Source organism: Anguilla rostrata, chromosome 18, assembly GCF_018555375.3.
Source record: "Anguilla rostrata isolate EN2019 chromosome 18, ASM1855537v3, whole genome shotgun sequence".
Lineage (NCBI taxonomy): Eukaryota > Metazoa > Chordata > Actinopteri > Anguilliformes > Anguillidae > Anguilla > Anguilla rostrata.
The window spans coordinates 17787316-17811641 of NC_057950.1; the positions used below are offsets into that span (position 1 = coordinate 17787316).

Genomic DNA, 24326 nt, shown 5'->3' on the forward strand with positions numbered 1-24326 from the left:
GAATAATTTTGGGTGTTGTAGTTGTAGAAATGATGGTTTATAACTGTAGAAAATGCCTTGTTCAGTTTTTCACTGAAACTGAGACTCTGAATAACCTTTTCTGAAAACCCGGTGTCAGGTGAGGAAATGCAGTTCCTGCTCACACAAACCACCAAAGCTGTGCATTCTTTGTGGACCCGATGAGCAAGAGGAGAGGCAGTGTGTGCGTAAAAGCGCACTCCAAATAGCGGAAGCAGGGGAAGAGAGAAGTGTAGCCTACTTTCATGATGGAAGAAATTACTTAAATAAATACGAGGCGTAACATTTTTAACTACTTTATTCCATTTTGTGTTTTGGCTTGTTTTGCACATTTTAGAGCTTTTCTCAGTGTGCCTGTAACCTAATATGCCTTGATAACAAAACCGCTATATTTTAGAAATAAAAAAGTTGGAATTGATTCAGTTGTGTCCCTTATTTTAAGAAAATAGTTTTGCAGCATATGGTATCATAAACTTTAATGGTGGCTGTGGGTGCAGAAATAAATGCTTTAATGAATACTGGGCGTCAGGCTTGGCAATGACAGGAGGTAAAGAAACGTGGCCTTTCTAGTGTTAAACACTGGGCGGAAGTCACAAATAAGACCCACAAATAGGGATTACGGATTATGGCTTTAGGGTGTGCAGATTCTTTCAGTTTGGAAAATAAGATGTTCTTCTCTATTACTTCATCTTTTTGAGTATAATCCATCGTCTGTAGGGCAAAGATGCTTCTTACGTAGTGGAGCTTTTTCAATGTACAATGCATTAGCTGCATTATGTTTAAACTCAGAAACCTTCATTTGGCACGTGGAAGACTCTCAATTCCAGTGTGTGTGACAGTGAGAGTGTGTGTCAGCTCAAAGAATGAGACCGAAAATAATAACTGACTTTAAAACCAATAAAAGTATATCACTCAACATAAAGCTTCTACAATTGACTTTGATGTGTTATGGTTCCCTCTAGTGGCACATACAGGCTATGGTAGGATGCGTTATACGGTCCTAGTGAGTATTAAATGAGTGCAAACAGTCAGCATAGCACTGCCTCAGCATTACACTGATTTAATAAAACAGGCCTGCGCTGGACTTACCCATCCTCAGAATGCTGGAGCAGCAAAATGCTGAAAGTGGATGGGAGCTCGCCCAAAATGCTCAGGTGGTTTGTGTTAATGTTCAGGTGTGTGTATGCCTGTTGGGGGGAAAAAAAGAGCAAAAAAGTAGAAACGGCGCAAACAACCACAATAGACGTTCATTATTTAAGTGTTAAGTATACTGTGGATATTTGGATATTCACAGTATGCTATATGCTGAGCAGGTGTTCAGGTGGTATTGGGCTGTGTTCAGGTGGTGCACCTTAGAGAGGTGTGTGAGTGTGTCCTTGGTGGGCCCCAGCAGGCTGCTAGCAGGCTCCCCGCTCTGCGCTGTGGCCTGCAGGTTGGTGTGCAGGTTGAGCAGAGCGGAGAGCTGGGACTCACTGCTGTCACTGCAGGCAGCTCTTAACACTTCTGCCATCTGAGCACAGCACACACTGCTCTGAAAAGACAAATGAGTAACGTCACAATGGGCTTCAAACAACACAAACACATACGCATGTAAGCGCACACACACACACACACTACATACACTACACACACACACACACACATACTATACACTCATACACTACACACACACACACACACACACACACACTCATTCCTTGGTTACCTGGTACAAGGCCAGATACTGGCCGGTGGAGCTGGGGTCGAACTGGCCGTGGCACTCGAGGGCAGTCAGGCAGGCGGTGGGCAGGATGTGGGTGAGCTGGTGCTGCAGACACAGGCCAACAGCCTGGGCCAGCGTCTCACTGGCCTGGGCTAGCAGCTGCATGGCCGCGTCCCTCTTCTCCTGCAGACACAAGCAGAAGCAGCGCGTTTACAACACAGGGAATATACACAGGTTAGCTCAGGGTGAATATCCCCAGATTAAAGTACAGTAAAGTACAGCAGCAACCAAGATGCACATGAATATACCAGTGATACCAGTAGCTCATTATAAACAAACCCAGATTAAAAACTGCAGAGATACCTGTAGCAACTGATATAATCACCCTGATTAAAGGCCAGGGATACCTGTAGCAACTGATATAATCACACTGATTAAAAAACATAGAGATGCCTGTCGCTACTGATATAATCGCCTTGGTTAAAGAGTGAGATACATACATCTAATTAGAAAGTATAAATGTCGATTAAAGGCAATACAGGTGTTCAACACCCTGATTAAAGATAAAACATCATATAAACATGATTAAGAGGCACAGAGATGATATACACATCCTTATTAAAAAGCAGAGGTGTCTGCAAGATTATAAACACCCTTATTGAAGCACAGAGGTGATGGAACACTCTGATGGACAGGGATACCTGCAGTTTGGTAGATGTGGGCGTGCTCTGCCTCTGGTCTGTCACACTGGGTCCATGACTGTCTTCTGCCCCTGTTTCTGACTCCTCCCCCTTTCCATCCTGTCAAAAAATTTCCATTTAAACCTGAAGAATCTGATAATACATTGACAAATACTGATAAAAAATGCTTCGGCAAACTTTGGAAACGCCATGCAGAGATCATTTAAAATGTGCATTTGATTACATTAAACCCATTTTCCTTAGTATCATTATTATTATCTTCACTGACATCATCCTTATTGTCCCCACCTTCACTGTTTCAGGATCAGCAGTGTCGGGAGGTGTAGGGGCCACGTTTGGGACGTCCCACTGGATGGGGGGGTACAGGGGATCCCTCTGCACGGCCAGCAGAAGCAGGCACTTTCCCAGCATGCTCAGGGACGCGGCCCTGTCCTCCACGCAGTCGGCGCTGAGCCCGATCGCCGTCTGCAGCTGGGTCAGGGCCACCTGCCCCAGGGTCCGGCTCACACTCTGCCACTCCTGCGGAGGGGAAGCACCGCCCTCAGGCGCCGGTACACCAGGAGCGCCCGGCGCGCTCTGTTTGGACGCCCCGGCACTCTAAAATGGAGCGGAGCGTATGAACCCGGCGGCGGCGCTCGCGTGGTTAGCGCCCGCCCTATCGGCAGCTTTACCTCCGCTGTCCGTCAGGCTCACCTGCACACAGTGATAACTGTCTTTCTGAGCCACCAATGCCTAGAGTTCCTGAACTGGCATGTGGCGTTTCGTGCACCGTTTTCAAGTGGATTTGAAACCACGCCCATTTGGCACAAACTTGGCACGTGCCTGTACCTCAGGCTTTCGAACCCAGTCATAGCTGGAGCCATTTAAACATGAAAACCAGCACTGTACTCCAGCTCAGCCTGACTGAAGAGAGTTTAGAACACAGCACAGCTGGTGTCTGCACAGACAGACAGGTACAGTGACTCTTAAGTCATTGCACTACATGGAAAATCATTGTCCAATCACATTTTCCCCTGAAAAGTCCACATCTGGGGGAAAACATGAAGACAGCCCAAGAGTCAAGAGCAATTCATTCTGTCACTGACTGTACAGCCTAGATTTTCAACAGGGGCTCTGCAGACCCCTGGGGTCTTGGAAGGTACTGTAGGGGGGGTCCCTGGCCAGACGTGATAAGCATTGTGCAATGGCTCTATAGATTTAGGAAAATATTTAATATATATCCTTTTTGAAATATAGCCTTTTTAAACTCATGACAGGGGTCCCCCGGATGCCTTTGAGCCTGGAAAAACACCCTGCTATCACACCTCAGACTGCAGGTTTTACACTGTAATGGAAGACTGTGGAGTGAAGTGAATCTGGAATCCCAGAAACCCACAATTCATTTTACCTGTAACACAGAAGTTAGGTCAAAGGTCGCCTCCTCTAGTACACCCACCCGTGACATGAATTCCAGGTCAAAGGTCATTATCCCCCAGAGATGCTCATGTGTGATATGAATGTCAGGTCATAGGTCATCTCCTCCTGAGGCACTCACCTGCTGTAGAGAGGTCAGGTCGGGGGAGCCCTGCAGGAAGTCCTCCACGGTCCTCTCCACGGAGCTCCGCCTCTCCCGCAGCCGCTCCCGCTCCTTCTGCTCCCTGCACACCCGCTCCAGCATGTCAATCACCAGCCCCGCCAGGGCCAGCCTGAAGCGGACCAGCCTCCTCACAGCAGGGAGGCTAAGGGTTTGAGTCTGATCACAGGAGACACACACGCACACACACACACACACACATACAAACACACACACACACACGCATACACACACATAAATACAAACACACACATTTGTATACATTAAATAAGACTATACGTGGTGAAATTCAAATAATACTGATATGCAACAATACATATTTTTCTTAAATATGGAAATGCAATTCGGAACTAAATACTGCATGTTGTGTGGAAGATGGATTGTGGACCTGAGGGTCACGGGTTTGAATCTTTAAAAAAAAAAAAAAACTTTCACTTTTCACAATTTCACTTGTTCACTGTTATTATTAATTCTTATTTAGAGAGACAATCGCACTGTTCAAAAACACAAACCATGCAATGCACAAGAAAATGATATGTGCTATGAGCGCCATCTATTGTCAGGACTAGGACAAATCACGATTGTCACATGCAAGATAAAAGCTGGAGGGCCTGTTTCAGGAAGCACGTTTAAGTGCGCTTTTAGGGTTACCGGTTGAGCGGGCAGCAGGCTCAGCGCAGTGAGCACCACCTCCTGCTGTCTGGAAATGGCCTTCTGCATCAGACAGTAGGAATCCAGCAGGTGGCGACGTTGCACCTCTTCACTGTCAGCATGTTTGGCCAGTATTCTGAGGAAAAAAAGGCACAGTAATATCGACCAGTTCACAGATACAGGCCCACAAGCAAATGCATGGACAAAGGGGCAGGCTGGCAGACAGACAGACAGACGGACAGACAGATGGATTGGCAGGCAGACAGATGGACAGACAGACGGACTAAAAGCCAGCCGGTGGAGGGCTGTAAAAATTCTTGCCTCAGTGCCTCGGCCTGCTCCAGGAGAGCCTCGGCCCCGTGCTCCTGGTGGCCCAGCTGCAGAAACTCATCTGCGGAGTGTCTGAGAGCGTCGCAGGCCGCAGTCAACATCTCCACCACCTCTGGGACCGACGCGGACGTTTTGAGAGACTTCACCTGCAATACCGCTCTCCTACACAAGGGGGAGTGGCGAGGCACAGTGATTACAGCCTTGGAGCTTGATTAAGATAATTGAGATATCGTAAGATCATTTAATTAAGAGTTTATTAAGACAAGTTTAATTATCATGAGTTTCTGTGCAGCAGAATAACTTTTTTTACTTGCTTGAATTGCTAATGCACCCCATATAAAGCATAAGTCCCTTAGGTCAACCTGGATGCATGTGTCTGCCAAGCTCTATTAATCAGCATGTGAGCGACTTGCAGCATACACATGAATTCAGTGCAGTGAACCATGTTTATTAAAGTGAGTCAATGTGCTACTCATTTCTCTTTACAGTTGTGACTGTAAAGTGGAGACTCCTTCTGTACAGGGTCCATGTCTCTGAAGCATCAGGGGAACAGTGCACTACAGGTGTAAGTACAAAGAAACACTGCAGGGACACCTGTAGTAAGGAAATCTAAGAGTGTGAGCTTGTGACCTCACCTGGTCTCCAAAGACGCCACCAGGAACCTCAGACCTGGACCTCTGTTTGGCCTCTCTTCCAGAACGGACCGCAGAACTGCGCTGGCGTGTTCCAGGATCCGACACGCCTGACACATGCAAAGCACAGACACGCTCCAGTGAGCTTATCCCTGTGTTTTTAGGACCAGCACTGTTCCAGGTATCCGCTCTGCAGGAGAGGAGGGAAGCTTACCTGAGTCTCTTTCTCCTCCCCGCCCCCATCCAGAGTGGCCTTCACCATGCACAGGGTCACATGGTACCAGAAGTCCTCATCCCCACCAATGGCCTGGGCCTCCCTGAGCAGAGCCAGGGCCTGGCCGTGATGACGCTCCTGATTGGCCAGCTCAGCGAGGAGGAGCAAGCTCTTTGCCTGTGAGCTTCTGTCTCCCACTTTCTGAGACAAACACAAGGTGTGCACACTGCTATTGGCCGTTCTACACACAGGCACACACACACACGCCTAACGCACATCCCATGGATAACACACGCAAGCATGAGTACACACACATAGACACACATACAAACAGACACAAACAAACACGCACGCCTAACCCCCATATTGTATGGATAACATATACATGCATGTGCATACACAGACACACAAACACACACGCAAACACACATCTGCTGGATCTTCTCAAGCTTAAACTATCCATTGCTGGGTACATACTCCTAATGCAGAAACCACACACATTATTTAAATGTCAGTCCATCAGTCAATTTAGGGCAACTCAAACTGACAAGCACATTAAATAAAACATAAGAGGCAGAAGTTTGATCCTCATTCATCCGCTCACCATGGCGACTAAGTGGGCCTCAGCCAGCAGCTCTCTGGCCGGCTGGTACCGGCCCAGGCCCAGGAGCATTTCGGCCTTTTCGGTCCAGATCCCCTGAGCACACCGCCCGCTCGCCTTCCCCCCCTCCAGACCCGCGCTGTCTGTCGCGGCCTGCAGGGTGAACATGGAGGGAAGCGTGTTCACATCGCCCCTGAAGCTCCCCGCAGCGGCGGAAACGGCGGGTGTGAGCCTCTGCGCGCTAACCTACCGCGCGCTAACCTGCCGCGCGCTAACCTGCCGAGCGCTAACCTGCCGCGCTGCCGCGCGCCTAACCTGCCGCGCACGCTAAGCACTGCCGCATCGCGCCACTGCGCGCAACCGGCCCACCTGCGCGCATCGCAACCTGCCGCGCGCCAACCTGCCGCGCGCTAACCTGCCAAGCGCTAACCTGCCGCGCTCTGCCCCGTCCCGAGCTGGCGTCACGGCCGGGGTCCTCTCTCAGCGAAGCCACGGCTTCCCGACACCTTGGGACACGTTAGGGTTGGAGAAAAGGACATGATAAATGCACCACAGCGGGACAGGAAGAGCCCTGTAACGGTAAAGGATTCTGATTGGCTAGGCCACCCCTGGGGGGGCGGTACGTACGCCATGCGCTCCTCCTCGTAGATATAAGCCGGGCCGACGCGCTTCTCGTGATACGACACGGACGCGCTCAGTCTCAGCTGGGAACACGCCCTCGCTATCCTGTGGGAGGCCAGAAAGTATACAAGTACTGACCTGTATTTATTGTTTTATTTTTTATTTTTTTACACAACCTAACTCCTGTGGGAAAGACAAGTTTTATTTCTAAGGAATAACAATGATTAAGGAAACAGCCTTATACTGCACATACAGAACTCTGGGCACATTAAAAAATAATAGTAAATATAATAATAATAAGTGTACAGATTACAGTGCTGTGCTTTAGAGACGTGTACCTGAGACGGTACAGGTCAGAGACACTCTTGCTGTCCATCAGGTCGTGGGCGATGACCTCAGCCAGGTGGAGGACAGGTAGAGTCAGGTGGGTCAGAGCACATGAATTCAGCTCCTTCACCAGCAGGTCCAGGAAGTACAGAGTCTGAGTCTGATCCAGACACAAAACAACAACATACACAAATACCTGAGTGAACAGACTCACCTGAGACCGAGTGAACAGACTCACCTGAGCCCGAGTGAACAGACTCACCTGAGTCCCGAGTGAACAGACTCACCTGAGTCCCGAGTGAACAGACTCACCTGAGTCCCGAGTGAACAGACTCACCTGAGACCGAGTGAACAGACTCACCTGAGTCCCGAGTGAACAGACTCACCTGAGACCGAGTGAACAGACTCACCTGAGCCTGAGTGAACAGACTCACCTGAGTCTGAGAGAACACTAATCTGTTTGAGTGAATACTCATCTGAGTGTGCTTTCAGAAGCTCTGAACAGATCCACCTGAGAGGGACTCAGTAAGCTAAGAAAGTGAACATAAGCAGAAGGAGGCTCAGTGAACAGACTTGCCTGCTTGCTGACGCTGTGCTGGTTGACGGTTCGGGGGCTTCTGTCGCGCCTGAAGGCCTGACGCACCTCTGGGGGGCAGTGAAACCGCGCCCACTCCTCCGGGCCAGTGGGCGGGACTTCCGCCGGGACCTCCGCCGGACCCTTCCGTTTGGGCTTGTCCTCAGCAGTGAGCTGAAGGGGCTGTCCCAGGACAGGAGAGGGACAGCGTGCGATCAGCACAGGCAGAATTAGTAATGAAGCCGTTCCTCACACTGCTCTGACTTCAGAACCAGCACTTCAGGCTTGTCTCTATAAAGCATCATAGCTATGCTAAGTGTCTGTGGTGCTTCTCACAGTTTCTAAGGCGATGACTTTTGTAAGCCTACATTGGAGCTGAAGGAAAGACCCCAAACCTCTTTAGGCTTCTTCCCTTTGTCTCTCCTTGCTGAGGCAGGGGCCTGGGGAGGGAGAGGTGCCTGACTGTCTGTCACCTCTGTGATCACTTCACCTGCAGCGCCCAGAGACACCTACAGGGGGAAGAGCACCAGAGCGCTCACAGAAGAGCACACACACCCCACACACATTCTCACACACTCTCTCACACACACATAATGTCAGTGAGAGCTGACCTGCCAGATGCGCAGGACGCAGGTGTAGGCCAGCAGGCAGTGCTGCAGGTGTGGGGGGGCCCCGCCCCCGCCTGTCATGGCCGCCAGCAGGGTGTGGACTCTGAGCAGCCCCTCCAGCTGCTGCACGTCCCTCAGGTCAGAGAGAGAGAGGCTGGAGACTGAGCTCTCCACCCCTACCTGAGACTCCTGCTTCACTGGGACCAGCTCTGCCTCCTCTGCAGAAACATAAACACATGCATACAAAGCATATATATATACACGAACACACACACACACACACACACACAAAACACCAAAAGACACATAAAAAGCACACTAAAACAGACTCAGTCTGTGAATACCTGTCAGGGGAGCCTTCAGCTCCTCGTCTTTCTGCTTACTGATCTCGGATCCAGAATCTTCTGCACAACAGACAATAAAGAGGAAAAATAACAGCGATTCATAAACACATACAGGCCATTGCCAGTCTGGAACAACATCAGGGTACAAAGAGGCAGTGTGTCAGGAAGGTGTTGTACATTGTCATTAATACAATGCTGTTGCCGTGGGGACAACGCGGTGTAGTACTGTCACGGTAACAGTGCAGTGGTGCTGTGCATTACCGCCGTCCCGCTGGTCCCCGGCCTGCATGTGCAGCAGCATGTCCTCCGCCCAGCGGATGGGGTGCATGGCGTCGGCCGAGGGGAAGTGGGCCCAGTACAGCCATGCCCCAAACTCCAGCAGGCACTCAACTTTCAGCCAGCGACTGGCGGGGCCCTGGGGACGCGAGGAAACCGACGGCAACACAAAGGACAATGAAGGGCTTTCTCTGAACAAAGATATCACTCAGATGTTTCACGTTCAAAAAGCAGCCTCCAGAAGCCGTTTCTGAAAATGCTTCTCTGAGCTCTGAAGAGTTTGAAATAAGGCGCGGGACTTGACGGCTTTCTTGTTAAAAATAGCCACCATTAAAATAAGAACGCTGTCTTCCAGCCCGCACTGCTTTCCTATTGATGATGAATTCCTTTCAGGCATCAGACACCATCACTATTTCATCGTTGCGCACATAGAGACGACCGTCCTCTCCAGAGTAACTTCCACTGCCAGGCTACGCTCCAGCACGCTAACATAATGCGTCTCTCCGCTAATATATTCACACTATAGTGTAACATCCGGTGCCAGTGGAACCAAAGAAACACGTGCGTGTCTTAAGATAGCACGGTATAATGCAGGACAGTACACACGCAGAATGCAAAGAAAGATGAAAAATACATGAGTTGTGTCTCGTGAGGGAAGTGTGCTTGTGTTCAGAGGGAGCGCGGGTTCTGCATTATGGATGAGGAGACCTTGAGAATGACACCTCCCAAATTCCCACCGCGCGGACGTGTCCACCCACACGGGATGGCTGGGAGCGACTACCCTTCCCGCAAAAACAGACCCTAAATTCAACACGTTCGGTCTGCGATCGAGTCGAGATAACAGAACGTTCAGGTGCAACCGGCGAAGCCCTGTTAGAACCCCCATGAAACAGCAATGGATAAGAACGATAGCAAAAAAATGTCATGTAATCTTTGCTGTTTATATATTTGCAATTTCTATCTTCGCTATTAAAAACGTGGGGTTCTGTGGGAATGTGGTTCTGACCTGCAGGGATGTGATGTGCATTCTGTAAGGATGAGGTGGTGTTCTGTAAGGATATGATGGTATTCTGTAAGGATGTGATGTGTTCTGTAAGGATGAGGTGGTGTTCTGTAAGGATGTGATGGTATTCTGTAAGGATGTGATGTGTTCTGTAAGGGGCTCTGTGGGAATGCGGTCCTGACCTGCAGGGATGTGATGTGTATTCTGTAAGGATGTGTTCTGTAAAGGGTCTGTGGGAATGCGGTTCTGACCTGCAGGGATGTGATGTGTATCTGTAGATGTATGTCTCTGTAAGGGGTCTGTGGAATGTGTTCTGACCTCAGGTGTGATGTCATTCTGAAGGTGGGGTTCTGTAGGAATGATGGTATTCCTGAGGATGTGATGTGATTCTGTAAGGATGAGGTGGTGTTCTGTAAGGATGTGTGGTATTCTGTAAGGATGTGATGTGTTTGTAAGGCTCTGGATGCGTCTGTGCAGGATGTGATGTGTATTCTGTAAGATGGTCGAAGGGTCTGTGGGAATGCGGTTCTGACCTGCAGGGATGTGATGGCGTTCTGGAAGCAGGCCAGTTTGTGCTCTGGAGCTGTGGAGCAGTGGGCCATGTGGTGCCACATGTGGGACAGGCACTCCTCGCCCTCGTCCCCAAAACGCTGCATGTCCATGAGGAAGGTCTCCCCCAGCCTGGCCCGGGCCACTGCACGCTGTAAGAGCGCTGAGCCGCACACATGAGCCTGTAGGACACCGACACAACACACCACTTAAAGAGTGGCTGTAGCACACGCACACACACACCTGTTAAAGAGTGGCCTGTAGGCACACACACACACACACACACACAGTTAAGAGTGCCTGTAGGACACACCACACACACACACACACGCTGTTAAAGAGTGGCCTTAGGACACCCAACAAACACACCACACTGTTAAGGGGCCTGTAGACACACCCCACACACGCTGTAAAAGATGCCTTAGGACACACATACACACACACACACACAGTTTAAAGAGGCTAGACACCGCACACACACCCCACACCTGTGAGTGGCCTGTAGGACACACGCACACACACACACACACACACACACACCACACAACATTAAAGTGCTGTAGACACACACCACAGCTGTTAAAGAGCGCTGTAGGACACACACACAACACACACACACACACACACACAGTTTAAAGAGTGGCCTGTAGGACACACACACACACACAGTTTAAAGAGTGGCCTGTAGGACACACACACACACACACACACACACACACAGTTTAAAGAGCGGCCTGTAGGACACACACACACACACACACACACACAGTTTAAAGGGCAGCCAGTTGGACACTGCTGTAAGGCAGCTCAAAGCACTATGCAGTAGGAGTGTTGTATCTCTGTACATATATCTCTGTTATATCTCTGTACATCATTACTCTCCATTTCTGCTGATATAAAGCACTGTGTTGGATGTACACCCTGTGGGGGGTATGTTAGACTGCCCATAGCCTGAGAATAACCCCACTCCCTTACCCCCCTCCCACTCGCTTCCACAGCAGGTTCCCATTGGAACACATCCCCTACCAGTAGGGGGTCCCTGATTAAGACCACAGCCTAACAGGCAGACAAAACGCACATCACAGGACCCAACATACAAATCCATTCTTTTCCATGTGCTCTCAAAACTGACCCTGGATCAGCTGTTCAAACTGAATTGAGATTCTGGTTTAGAGGCAGCGCAAGATGATGATGATCCTAGATCAGGTTGATTTTTTGAGGATGGGGGAGGGTGGCTCTTGCACTCACAGCCTGTGTCTAGTCCGGGGCATTTCCCTGACCGCCTGGTCCAGCACCCGCAGCCCTGCCCGCCAGTCATTCCTGTTGCCATGGATACAGAAGAGGAGGCCATAGAATGCAGCTCTCAGAGTGAGGTCATCATCTGGTCTGACAGCACCTGCACAGAGAAGCAGCTCAATAAAGGTTCATCCAATCAAATCTAATCTAAGCACAGCAGTTACACTGCACAGCACTGATTTCAAGGGAACTTAGAGTTGATTTATGATTAAACAAAGAAGCCATATTTGACATTTGCAGTAAGACTGAACTGTTTCCCATTCCTAACCAATCAGGTTTCTCTCCAGGAGAGTACAGGATGCCTCCATTACCACTGACCAATGAGCTGGCTTTGATATCACATGACAGGAGCAGAAAAGATTTGCCATACTCCGTTTGTGACACGTGACTCGCACCCGCTCACCCAAAATCTCCAGACCTGGGCTCGCAGCACCCAGAGAGGAGTCAGAGGCCGCTTTTACAGGGGTCTTAGTTCCCTCTTCCTGTAAAACAGGTCACAGAGAGTAGCAGTGAATGATGGCATGGGGGGAGGGAGGGTATCATACCGAGGTTAGGGAACTAGGCTTCAAATCCCAGGTGGAGTGAAGCCATTGCTCTCAATGGTAAGGTAGGTACTCAACCATAATTCCTTGGGTAAGTACTCAGCTGTATAATAAACCGTATATTAAAACAGTGTTGAAAGTTGCATAACAGCATCTGCACATACAAACGCATAATGTGATGTAAATAACGTATGATACCGTAAGGCGCAAAACTGGGACCGTACCATACAGACCATTGCAGAGGGGAGCCTTACAGATACTGTGAGGTGGGGAGGACCCACCTTTCCATCTCTGGAGCTGGTACTGGCCATGGCTCTGAGGATCTTCTCTACGGAGTTCTGGAGCTGCTGTCTCTCCTGGGGGGTCCGCAGCAGGGGGAGGCAGGAGTTCCAGTAATGCCTGGCCCCCTCCATGCAAAGGGCCTGGCTCCCGGCCTTCTCTGCATAACTAAACACGAGATCCAGGCCTGGGTTAGTGCCGCACCTCACCAGCCTTCATACAGATACTGTACCTAACACACACTGCTCCACAATAACACATGATCCCTAACACACACTGCTCCACAATAACGCATGATCCCTAACACACACTGCTCCATAACAACACATGATACCTAACACACACTACTTTACAGCACTGGAGCCTTCGCGAGCACAGCACTCTCCATTGTCCGCTGAACAGCAAAAACGTTTTAAGGATAATAAACATACTCCCACACACTGTATGCTTACAGTAGTGTCAGTCTGTGTGTGTTCATACTGTGTCTGTCCCAACCTAAGGGCCCCTTTAAAAAGCCTGGCTGGGCTGTGCCCACTTTGGGCCGGAGGGTGTAGAGGTGCGGCGGGTTCGGGGCGTACCTCACACTGGACTGCAGGGTGTGGAAACCCGCTCTGTACAGGTCAGGGTGTCCCTTAGACTTCTGCACCATCCCCAGCCCCCTCAAACAGGCCACCCTGCTCAGCATCTCAAACACCTGCTGGCTGCTGTACCTTTAAAAAAGAGCCACACAATGCTATTCATATGCCTTGCATTCATTTTGCATATACAGTACTGGCACAAAAAACGGAATCACTGCATTAACAAACATGATGATTAATGCAATATTTTGCAACAATTTCTCTTTTTGGCATAAAACACGTAGTATGAAATAAATGTAATACCGACATAAAACAAAAATGAAGATATAATTAGCATTTGTGGTAAAACAAGTAACTCATTACACCTTCCTATATATATTAGTTCATACCCACATAATTGAGCAGACTAATGTATCTTACTGTTGGAAATGTTAGAATTAGTTTCATGATCAGCACCGCAGGTGTTTGAGTGGCCTGGGAGAGCTGCAGGACCCTGGACAGCGCCAGCCCCACTCACAGACATTACAGTGTCCCTGGCTCACTGCCAATCAGACCAGCTGATACCAGTGGCCTCATCATTACTGGGCTCTATAAAAGGCATAGGCCTGGCTCTTCTTTTGGTTCCTTTTTTTCCTCCCCTTCTTCCCAATGTTTGGTGGATACTTTTGTGATATAATTTGAGGTAATGAAAGGCAGTTGGTCAAGCATTTTCCCTGAGTTTTCTCTGTTCACCATGAGGCATAGCAATCTATCTCTATGTCTACAAATTATCTCCATCTCCAGCAATGTGAAAATAAACTATATTAGAGACTTTTACATGCATACAAGTCATACAGTAATGAAATGACTTAAGTAGAGCTCACTCCAGTATGATATAAAGTGTAATGATCCTGAATGGACACTAGAGGGCCTTTCTACTCCATGCTGATGTAAATGGCTGAATGATATAAAACCAGACATTGAATGGCACCATCAGGGCACATAAAAGGCTCTGCACCGGCAGCGCTACATTAGAGAAGTCTCTATGCGTCCCATCCGTGCAGACGTGTCCCGGGCTGTCTCAAGAGGGGAATACCAGAGAAAGTAACAGGAACATGGAGCCGTTCACTGCAAATCTATGCAGAATATGCAGAACCGATGTCACCATTCTCAGAGCCGTACATGTCTGCAATGGACGAGTGTCTAATGATGTCAGAGCAGTATCAACAAAGCAAGATTTAAAATGTGAGTCATTATGGTGAGAACAGGATGGGGAGTTACTGTTTTATTTAGTTTTTTTAACTGAAAGCTCGGTGGATTTGTTTTTAAACTGAAAGCTTGGTGGATTTGTTTTTAAACTGAAAGCTCAGTGGAGGCTTTTCTCTCCGGAGAGACGGCGATGGAAACTCACAGAGCAAGCGTCGCGACCTTCACCTTCTTCAAGGCGGGTGCTTCCAGCTGCAGTGCATTCTGGGAGCAAGTCATCACAAGCTCCCCTTCTTGGGCCTGATGGGAAAAATGGGCCAGGTGTGTCCACACCTGCAGCTCCACCAGCGGGTCCGTCCACACGCACTCAGACGCCATTCTCACCAGCTGGGAGAAGACAAGCAGCCCAGAGTAACCTGGAGCCCAGTGGCTCATGGGATTGAACCCCTCATTTAGCTGCCTCGCCTGTTCTTTACCCGTCGGGAAACTTTTAACAAGCTCATGGCAATGATTGGATGTGTTCTCGAATCCCTCACAAGGATTTCAGTAGTACTGAAGCTAGCTTGTGCTGGCATTAAAATTTCAAATATTACAGATGTAGAATTTTTAACCGAACACATGAATTCACAACTGACAACAAAAATTTTCAAACTCCATAGACTTTCCTAGTAGGACTTAGATAACTCATATTTCTGACAGTGTCTTTGAATTTACAAGACTGCAAGACTGCATAGCAGAACAAAACTGAATAATGTATTGTACATTATACATTCCATAAGCTGGACAGTCTCCCTCATCAAACTGACTCATAAGATGCAACATCAAATTGTGAAACTGTGAAACAGTGTAAAGCATGGACAGTCTCTGCATTCTCCTGACACAGGAGCTGAGCTAGTGGAGCCTCACCTCTTCTGCACTGGGAGCAGAGAACTCCATTAATCTGGAGTTGCTGTTACACACCAGCATCTCCACACCCACCAGAACACGCCACAGGGACGAAACCTCTGCTGTCTTACTCTGGAGGAACAAGCAGAGTTACCACACGCGCACATGCATGTACACACATGCACACACACACGCACACACACACACACGTACACGGACGCATGCACGCACGCACACACACACATCTACACACGAGCACACGCATACGCATTCACACACACATATACACATGCACACACACATACCCACATATACATGCACATGCATACGCGCACACACACCCGCACATGCATACACACATGCATGCATGCACACACACATGCACACCCTTGCGTACCTCTTCCTCGAAGTCCAGTTTCTGCCCTATTTGTTGCTGCAGGAGCTGCTTGGTCCGGACCCAAGTGCCAATTATCTGTTTCCGCGTTGCGATGGACACCGAGTCAGCCGACACGCTCCCGTTGGTCAGACGCAGGGCGTACTCACACAGCTACGCTCGAGGAGGAGAAAACACAAACTGACCCACAACTCAATGCCCCAGCTACACGACTAAAAACAAGATTCTGCAGAAACAAACAAAGCAACGCTTACTTTTTAAACATTTCAATCCCGTGATTTGCTCTGATTCAAGTGGTGGTGTGTTTCTATTAGCGGTATGCTACATCAAACCATTAAAAAAAAAAACGATTAATTGGTAATTGCCCTTTTGAGACAGCAACTAGTTGACAGTCAGAAATGTGTTGTTCACATCTCTAATCAAACCCGCCAAAACAGATCTACTGACTTATTTTGAGGCTGAATAATTAACTTCACAGAACGGCTCAGATTTAACTTAAGGCAGCTGATTGGCAGTCAATGAAGTGGCAAATTGTACCGCTGATCAGTATAGATGGGGCGGGGGGGGAGGAGTAACAAACGAAGGTGCAAATTCAACTGCCGCAATCCTTTAGCTGGGGATACAGAAAGCAGGTTAGCTCGCCAGATGAGATGCAGTTCACCTCTCCGTCCACCAACTCCTCAGGTCTGTTTGTTTCCTGTTGCTGTGTGTGTGTGTGTGCGTTACCCGCAACATGTGCTCTCCAGGCCTGACTAGCTGCTCCTGCAGGGCCGTTCCTCTCACCTCCAGCGCCTTCCTCACGTCCGGAGTGGCCTCTGGCTCCAGCGGCTGGCCCTGAAGGCTGCCCGTTTTCTCCGCCCCCTTCCTGGCCCGGCTGGGCGGGGCCCTCTCACTGTCCTGCCCCTCTGCCCCGGGCCCGCAGGCCGGGGGGATCCAGGGCAGGATCAGACCCTGAGCCACAGCGTTACACAGCAGAACCAGCAGCTGGGCCTGCCTGCACAGGCACATACACACACACACACACTTAGCACACACATTGTTCAGAATGCCACTTAACCATGCACATACACGTGTACAAAAAAGGGTCACAAATCTTTTATTATTTTTATACTGAGTGCTTCAAAAGACAGAATTGGGCATGGGGAGGGGGAGAAGACCCACCCAGCGTGTCCGGTCTGCTTCATCAGGTCTACCAGCGTCTGAAAGGTGGCCACCAGGTGCCGCTGTCCTCCAGAGGCCAGGACGTGGCTGTTGTAGTTCCACAGGTACACCGCCGCGTTGGAGACGATCCAGGCCTCGCCCAGCTCCGCCCCCAGCTGCGCCGCACGCAGGAAGTTGGAGGTGGCGTATGCTGAGAGACTCTGAACCCAGTCTCTGTGAGAGGGATGCCAAAAAATTAAGACACATCAGCTCGGACGATGGTGCTAGAGTGATCCATACTGACCAGTGGATCACTCAACATGCAGAGCTGTAGTCTACTTCAATGAGGAAATTCAACGATGGAGGTAAAACAGAAACCACTACTCTTTCCATAAGTGGTATGGGATCATTAATGACCAAAGTGAAGAAGTGAATTTGGTTTATCGCATCTTATGAAGGTGGCATCTCCTTGAATTCACTTGCTCCAGAAGGAAGACTACTCCCTACTGGCCCATCAACACCACTTCATGCTAGTTTGAGTCACTAAAGTTCACCCATGCTACAAAGCCAAATATTCTTTTATTGATACTACAGTGTGGACAAAGGGTGGATTTGCACTGTTACAGAACTTCAGTAAAGTGAAATTCGTATTCTTGCGATTCATGAACATTCATGATCCACAATTGTCCTTTACTTTCAGAATCCTATTTTATCCTGCAAAGGAATGTTGACAGTTTACTGCCTTATTAATGTATTCAGTTATTGTGATTTTCCACAAATAACTGTCTTTCATGTCTTGCGGGATATTATTAAATGTATATATGCCTGTCAGAGATAATGTGATTTTAAATCTCCTCTGTCATACTGTTACATCAAGCACATTGGAAAGCAGTACCAAGTAAAGCTTAGGCTACAGATGAAATTTCTTGGAAAATGCCAAACACTTATCAGCTTACAGCTGCATTTGACCATGAGGATAAATATTCCCTATCCCATTAACGTCCATTAAAAAAAGGATTTGTTTCCTTTCATACAAGAAAAGTTGAGCAACTGCACAAAACTATAGAACCTTCAAGGGCCAATGTGGACTCTGTGTACATATTTTTTAGAAGTCCAGCTTTTTTATAACTAAAATAAACTGAAAAATAAATACGGAAAAACAATGGAAACCACAGCCATATTCTAGCCACTCCGGAATATTCTGTCTGCTTGATGCTGCCATTACCACAGTATATTAAAATAGTAAGCATAACAAAATGATTACCATGTGACAGGCGTATCAAAGTGACAAAATTGCATTCAAGCAATTGACTGCCTCAAACCTCAACTAGATACTAATTTGCCACACAATGGCTGTCAGTTCCCTGCGGTACGAAGCAAGCACTCAGAAGAATGAGAAAAAAGGAAAAGAAAGCATAAAGGTGTCAGGGAGAGATGGTAAACACAGACAAGTTATGTTACAATTCTGCTTAAGAATGCAAAAACAGAAAAACTACTTGTAATTGAAAACCTGAAATTGCATTTCACTCCATCTTATTTTTGCAATGACACGAAGGTACTGTTGAAACTGCTTTTAATATGAATTGAAGTGGCACTGAAAGTATTGTAAAGTAGAGAATTACAGTTGGTTGTCAACATCTTAGCAGCTGAAATGTTGGTGTGACAGAGATTTAGTGCTACCTGTATGTCGCCCACAGCGGGTCGTCCTCCGGCCGGGTGGAGGCGCCCTCTGCTGGCCGTTTCCCTCGCTGCGGCGGCAGGACGGGTGCCCCGTTGAGCTGCACGCCCTCCAAACGCAGCTTCTGCACGGTGGCCTGGCAGAGGATCAGCAGAGAACAGCTCTGGGCGACATGCTTACCAGCCTCTGTTCCCACAGCCCATTCATTTTTAACCACCGTACACTCTACCATCTGCTTATGTGATCACCAGAATTAAACAGGGAATCAACAGAGTTATGCAGAATAGTCAAAAGAGAAAAAACAGAATCTGGAGCGGAGGAAGTGAGTGGGTGGGGCTGTGAGCAGAGGGAGCGAGTGGGCGGGGCTTACCTCTGCATTGATGAAACGGAGCTCTGCCAGTAAGCGGAGCAGGTCTCTTTCAGCAGCACCTGCAGGGATGGGTAATGCCACTTTAGTGAGGAAGCGCCTGCAGCAACATCAGGGCTGTTTAGCCTGACTAATGAGACCCAGGGGGCAGAGCGTGACAAACGAAGGCAAGGCAAACCTAGGGGGTTTTTCACAGAACTGGATTGAGGGGGTCGCCTAACGGCTAACTCTTTTTCTATTGGGTGAAACCAACCGGTTGAAATTAGATTCGTTTTTCAAGATGCTTCTGAAAGTTTGCCGGCTAACCGTTTAATCCTGTTTGGTGAAACAGCCGGCAGATAGGTCTCCAGGATGGACATGTAGCTCGGCTTCTGCTGGTTTGGAGCTGGAAACTCACCGTTACCGCTCGGTGTTTCCTGGCAGCCGTCGTCATGGAGAACACAGAACCGGCAAGCTGCGCGGCACACGCTCCAGGCCTCCAGCTTCCTGGCCGCCTTCGCTAGCTCCGCCCACAGCCTCACTCTGGTGAGAGACGGTCTGTTTTTACAGGCGTTCTCTACCTGCACATGACACACACTCCCTCCTGTGCCAGAGCGTGAGGCTAAAAACACGCGGGTTAATTTCTGCATACATGTTTACATCACATTAATCATGCATGATTCTTCCGGAGAACCTGTCTCAGTGCATTTTCCTCATCCAGTGAAAACCGAACGCTCTTTTTTTAATCCAAGCATCACTTGGTGTTCTACAGCACACCCAAGGGCTGAAAAGTTTTACGCCAACGCTGTACAACAACATCGGAGCACAAATGCAATTAGCGATGCCTTGCTGCTGAGTCACTGGGTCTAGCCTTCAGTCCAAAAAGACTAGAGCGCCAACGCACATCATTTCTGAGTAACTGCGCACTACGCAGCAAGACTTCTGCAAAGTTCTGTTCTATTCAGTCCCAGCATGCACTGCTCATTGCAGTGCAGTCAGAGCAGGCCATGAAAGAATCTGACGGAATATAAGGAATGAATAACAAAAATAAAAAATAAAAAGGCATTCACACGTGCACATGTCGCACCTCTCTGGGCTCGTCTTGCCCCCCTGCCGCTGCAGGTGCCCCTCTGCCCGCTGAACGCAGGCGATGTGGTGCTCAGCCTTTGCAGCCAGCTGGCTGACCACATTCTCTCCACGGTTGCCTGGGGTGACTGCAAAGATTCCGGAATAAGAAAAGTTAGAAGCATTGTCGAAAATAAGTCCATTATACGGCACTGTACTTGCTTAAATAAGAGTGTACACTTCCAAGCAGTCAGCAATCAGCCAGCAATGGTTTGCACACACACACACACACACACATTTCTGCATGCATACAAAGGGAGGACCTATCACCCTTTTCTTGTTCCCCACAAACATGTCATAAATCTGCTGCTTTCTTTCTGAGCGCTCGCTTCACAGGAGTGAAGTTCCTGCTCTAAGTGCAGGAATTATTCCTTTGATTTTGCGGTTCAAAGCGGGGGGAAACGATCAAAGCCTCGGATCTGCCAGTGCCAGTGGCTCGGGCTCTGAGGTCGGCAGTGTGATGGAGAGTCAGAGAGAGGCAGTTTCCCTGACGACACCGCGCGCGGTGAGTCAGTACCGCTCATTCCACTGAGTCATGCCCTCAGACCCAGTTGCCTGGGAGATTTTTGAAGCCCCCCTCCCCCATGACCCCTCCCCAAATGGCAGGGCTCCTTTTAGTCTCCATCACCCAAACATGTTTCCCTGGAAACGGCAGGCTTGTGCAGATATGGAGGAAGTTATATGCAGTTATGCAGTTAGGGGTGATGTAGAGTAGTCATCATGTCAGCCATTGCATCAGTGCACCCACGGGCCAGATCTACACAGATAAGTCCCTATTCCCTTTTCACCTGCACTTCCAGGTGCGTTTCTGAGGGGGTCACACACCGCTGCCGGAGTTCACCGGGTTTACCTTTAGGGGCGTTGTCTGCGTCAAGGACCGTCCGAAAGTCGTCGGGGGCCAGAGCCACGCCCGCGTTCACCAGCATCGCCCGCACCTTCCTCCTGGAGTCTCTGGAGCCGGCTGTCCTCGCCTTCACACAGGGGGGTGTCTCTGTTAGCTTTCCATTAGAGGGGTTCCTCACCTGTGAACCTGCGCTGGGGTCCCTCTAAAACACTGACACACGCGCTAAGAATGTAGCGCAGGCCCTATGCTGCTATAAACTGCAGATATGTTACAGTTAAAAATCTTATGTGGATTAAATTAGTGAATCTGAAATCCCTTCTACACCCCCACCTGAGATGATATCAAGCTGTGCCCAATAGGCTGAGCTGTCATCAATAACAGGAAGTTCTGTTTTCGATAGGCTGAGCTGTGTTCAATAACAGAACATTCTGTGTAATGAGCTGAGCTATGTTCAATAATAGCAAGTTCTGTTTTAAATCGGCTGAGCTATGTTCAATAATAGCAAGTTCTGTTTCCAACTGGCTGAGCTGTGTTCAATAACATGAAGTTCTGTTTTCAATTTACTGTGCTGTGTTCAATGACAGGCAGTGCTGTTCTTCATCTGTGAATTATCCCAGAGCTTCGCTCCAACTGTGTGGAAATTGTAAAATTAAAAGTGAACTCTCCAGAACTCTGTCACAGCACACAAAAGTAGAGCAGTGGGCTCTTTCATAATGAGCTCCACATCGGTCAGGAAAAAGAACAGCTTGCGGTCACTGTCAGTTGCAGGCGTGGTAATGCGGTTATAACCGCGACTCCGGCTGCGGTGCTGCTGGCATCAGTATGAGTGGTTAAGGTCACATCTGAGGCTGTGATTCTGGTTGAGTTCAGAGTCAGGATTCCACTATCATTACTCTTGTGTTCACAGACATGTTTAGGATTGTGCTTGTGGTCTGTAAACGTGGTTATGGTTGTGTTCACAGACATGTTTAGGATTGTGCTTGTGGTCTGTAAGCGTGGTTATGGTTGTGTTTGCAGACATGTTTAGGATTGTGCTTGTGGTCTGTAAGCGTGGTTATGGTTGTGTTTGCAGACATGTTTAGGATTGTGCTTGTGGTCTGTAAGCGTGGTTATGGTTGTGTTTGCAGACATGTTTAGGATTGTGCTTGTGGTCTGTAAGCGTGGTTATGGTTGTGTTTGCAGACATGTTTAGGATTGTGCTTGTGGCCTGTAAGCGTGGTCACGGTTGCGCCCGTGTTTCCCTCCCCGGTCGCGGTTTGCGGCGGACCTGCTGGATGAGCAGCGCGGCGCGGTCCTCGCTGCGTTCGGGCGTGTCGTACAGCAGGGCGCGCAGCCGCAGGGCGTGCAGGGCGGCGGTCAGTCGCTCCCGGCGCTCCCCGCTCGCGTCCAGACGCAGCGCCTTCTGCACGTGCTCCACGGCGGACTCCACGCGGTCCTCCTCCGCCTCCATCACACCGACCTCGCTGTGCACCTGGCACCTCAGGTCCAGCAGTGTACTGCACAAACACGGACGTGCAGTAATGCACACACACTACACTAAGCAAACACGCACACAGTCAGACTGTGCACTAGGCCTGGCAATTCTAAAATTATTCAAGTGCGTCAAAAATCGGTTTTATTCAAATGGAACAAATTTGTATTTCACAGAGTAAACAAACTGACATATTCAATTTGTGCTAACACATCCCACACCCTTCTCACTTAATAGCATTGCCGAGATAAATGTATTCCACTGTAGTACCTATTTGCTTCCAAATTACAATCATACACATACACCGCACAAACTTGCATGAACATGCATGCACACACATACACATTTCATACAGATTTCATGTACATTTCATAGGCCAATCCCTCTGCAGTACTGGCCATGTTGGGTATTCAAAGCTTGCTGTGCTCTGGCACGAAATCAGCCAGTAAAGTGTTACTGTACATAAAGAACGGAGGACCTGGGTCACCTGTTTGAGTCTTCCAGCACCTGGGCCAATCGCAGCAGCGGCTTCCTGATGCTCCGCCTCAGATTGTGCTGGAGGAGGGGCAGACAGGCATTCCACAGCGTGGCACACACCCCCTGCACAGTGCCAGCCCCGCCCGCCCGCAGCGCATTCTGCAGCAGCTGGTCCAACCTCCACACCAGCTTCTGCTGGGCCTGAACACACATATACCAACATAAACAACCATTACACCCCCCCTAACAGACTGACCTGAACACACATACAGCAGCATATACCAGCATTACAACTTCTGTAAAAGCCTGACCAGCCCTGAGAACACATATACCAGCATATACTACCATTACACCTCCTGTAACAGTCTGCCCTGAGAACACATATACCAGCATATACCACTATTCCACCTCCCATAAAAACCTGGTCTGAACACACATATACCAATATATACTGCTATTACACGTTCCATAACAGTCTGACCTGAACACACATACAGCATACCAGCATATACCACTATTCCACCTCCCATAAAAACCTGGCCTGAACACACATACGCATACCACATGTATACCTTCAACATACTGCAGCACACATACAGTACAGAACCACTGCACCTTCGAAATTCACTGTAGCTCACTTCAAACGCACAAACAGTAGAACATCATTACAACTTCCACCCCAACTTCTACTGGAGAGTCAATACGGTCCAACAAAGAATATAATTGCATTCAATCACAGACACCGTGTCCTGTGACTGGATTATGGATTAAGCTTTCCAGCCTCCAGAATTTAGAGTTTCCAGTTCCCTCCTGATTCATTACAGTGGCATTTGTCTGTATTTGATAAATGGCCTAAATGCTGGAAATCGATGGAGGCTGTGGTAAATACTGGTGTGAGCGTTGCTCTGGGTAAGGTTTGATTAAAGTGCTGTCGCGGGCACCTCCACGTCGCTCCTCTTGTACTCCTCGAGTCTCGGCCCTCGTTTGTGGAGCTCCAGTTCGCACTTCAGACACTCCACGGCAATGAGGAGCCCAACATCCTGATGAGAGCAAACAGAGAGCCAGTTCTTTCAGTGGAAAGGAAATGCCGGACACAGAACAAAGGATTCTCCATACTGAGTATGCAAGAGGTTATCAGACGCTATTCACTCAAAACTATTTAATGCTTAACCACTCTTAAAAATAAAATGAAATGTATTGCTGTAATTACAGATTACTGATTGGCTTGTCCATCTCGATGCAATGTTCTTAAACTCCTCACCATGCATTTCTCTGTTTTCACTGACATTAGCTATTGCCTGTACACATAATTAACTAACTGCTGCATGTAATGAATGTCAATATCTCTGGAACAAGACTATA

The 24326-nt window shown here is 48.7% G+C and overlaps 1 protein-coding gene across 1 annotated transcript in view; it reads right to left on the bottom strand.

Annotated features, from left to right (window-relative positions):
- Window positions 1-24326, bottom strand: part of LOC135245237 (cilia- and flagella-associated protein 46) — a 49839-nt gene that overhangs the window by 17978 nt on the left and 7535 nt on the right. Inside the window, exons 10-46 of the mRNA XM_064318153.1 lie at window positions 23906-24004; window positions 22975-23165; window positions 22284-22512; window positions 21023-21143; window positions 20135-20261; window positions 19466-19590; window positions 19072-19130; window positions 18704-18837; window positions 17045-17257; window positions 16667-16877; window positions 15887-16036; window positions 15511-15621; window positions 14810-14991; window positions 13420-13551; window positions 12844-13009; window positions 12424-12502; window positions 11972-12120; window positions 10709-10906; window positions 9158-9311; window positions 8897-8956; window positions 8556-8770; window positions 8340-8453; window positions 7948-8127; window positions 7382-7530; window positions 7050-7148; window positions 6838-6928; window positions 6426-6575; window positions 5822-6022; window positions 5611-5717; window positions 4967-5137; window positions 4646-4781; window positions 3956-4153; window positions 2710-2940; window positions 2422-2520; window positions 1724-1903; window positions 1370-1549; window positions 1108-1205 (exon numbers count right to left, since the gene is read on the bottom strand). Coding sequence (XP_064174223.1) covers window positions 1108-1205; window positions 1370-1549; window positions 1724-1903; window positions 2422-2520; window positions 2710-2940; window positions 3956-4153; window positions 4646-4781; window positions 4967-5137; window positions 5611-5717; window positions 5822-6022; window positions 6426-6575; window positions 6838-6928; window positions 7050-7148; window positions 7382-7530; window positions 7948-8127; window positions 8340-8453; window positions 8556-8770; window positions 8897-8956; window positions 9158-9311; window positions 10709-10906; window positions 11972-12120; window positions 12424-12502; window positions 12844-13009; window positions 13420-13551; window positions 14810-14991; window positions 15511-15621; window positions 15887-16036; window positions 16667-16877; window positions 17045-17257; window positions 18704-18837; window positions 19072-19130; window positions 19466-19590; window positions 20135-20261; window positions 21023-21143; window positions 22284-22512; window positions 22975-23165; window positions 23906-24004 — 5489 coding nt within the window. The remainder of the gene's footprint in view (window positions 1-1107; window positions 1206-1369; window positions 1550-1723; window positions 1904-2421; window positions 2521-2709; window positions 2941-3955; window positions 4154-4645; window positions 4782-4966; window positions 5138-5610; window positions 5718-5821; window positions 6023-6425; window positions 6576-6837; window positions 6929-7049; window positions 7149-7381; window positions 7531-7947; window positions 8128-8339; window positions 8454-8555; window positions 8771-8896; window positions 8957-9157; window positions 9312-10708; window positions 10907-11971; window positions 12121-12423; window positions 12503-12843; window positions 13010-13419; window positions 13552-14809; window positions 14992-15510; window positions 15622-15886; window positions 16037-16666; window positions 16878-17044; window positions 17258-18703; window positions 18838-19071; window positions 19131-19465; window positions 19591-20134; window positions 20262-21022; window positions 21144-22283; window positions 22513-22974; window positions 23166-23905; window positions 24005-24326) is intronic.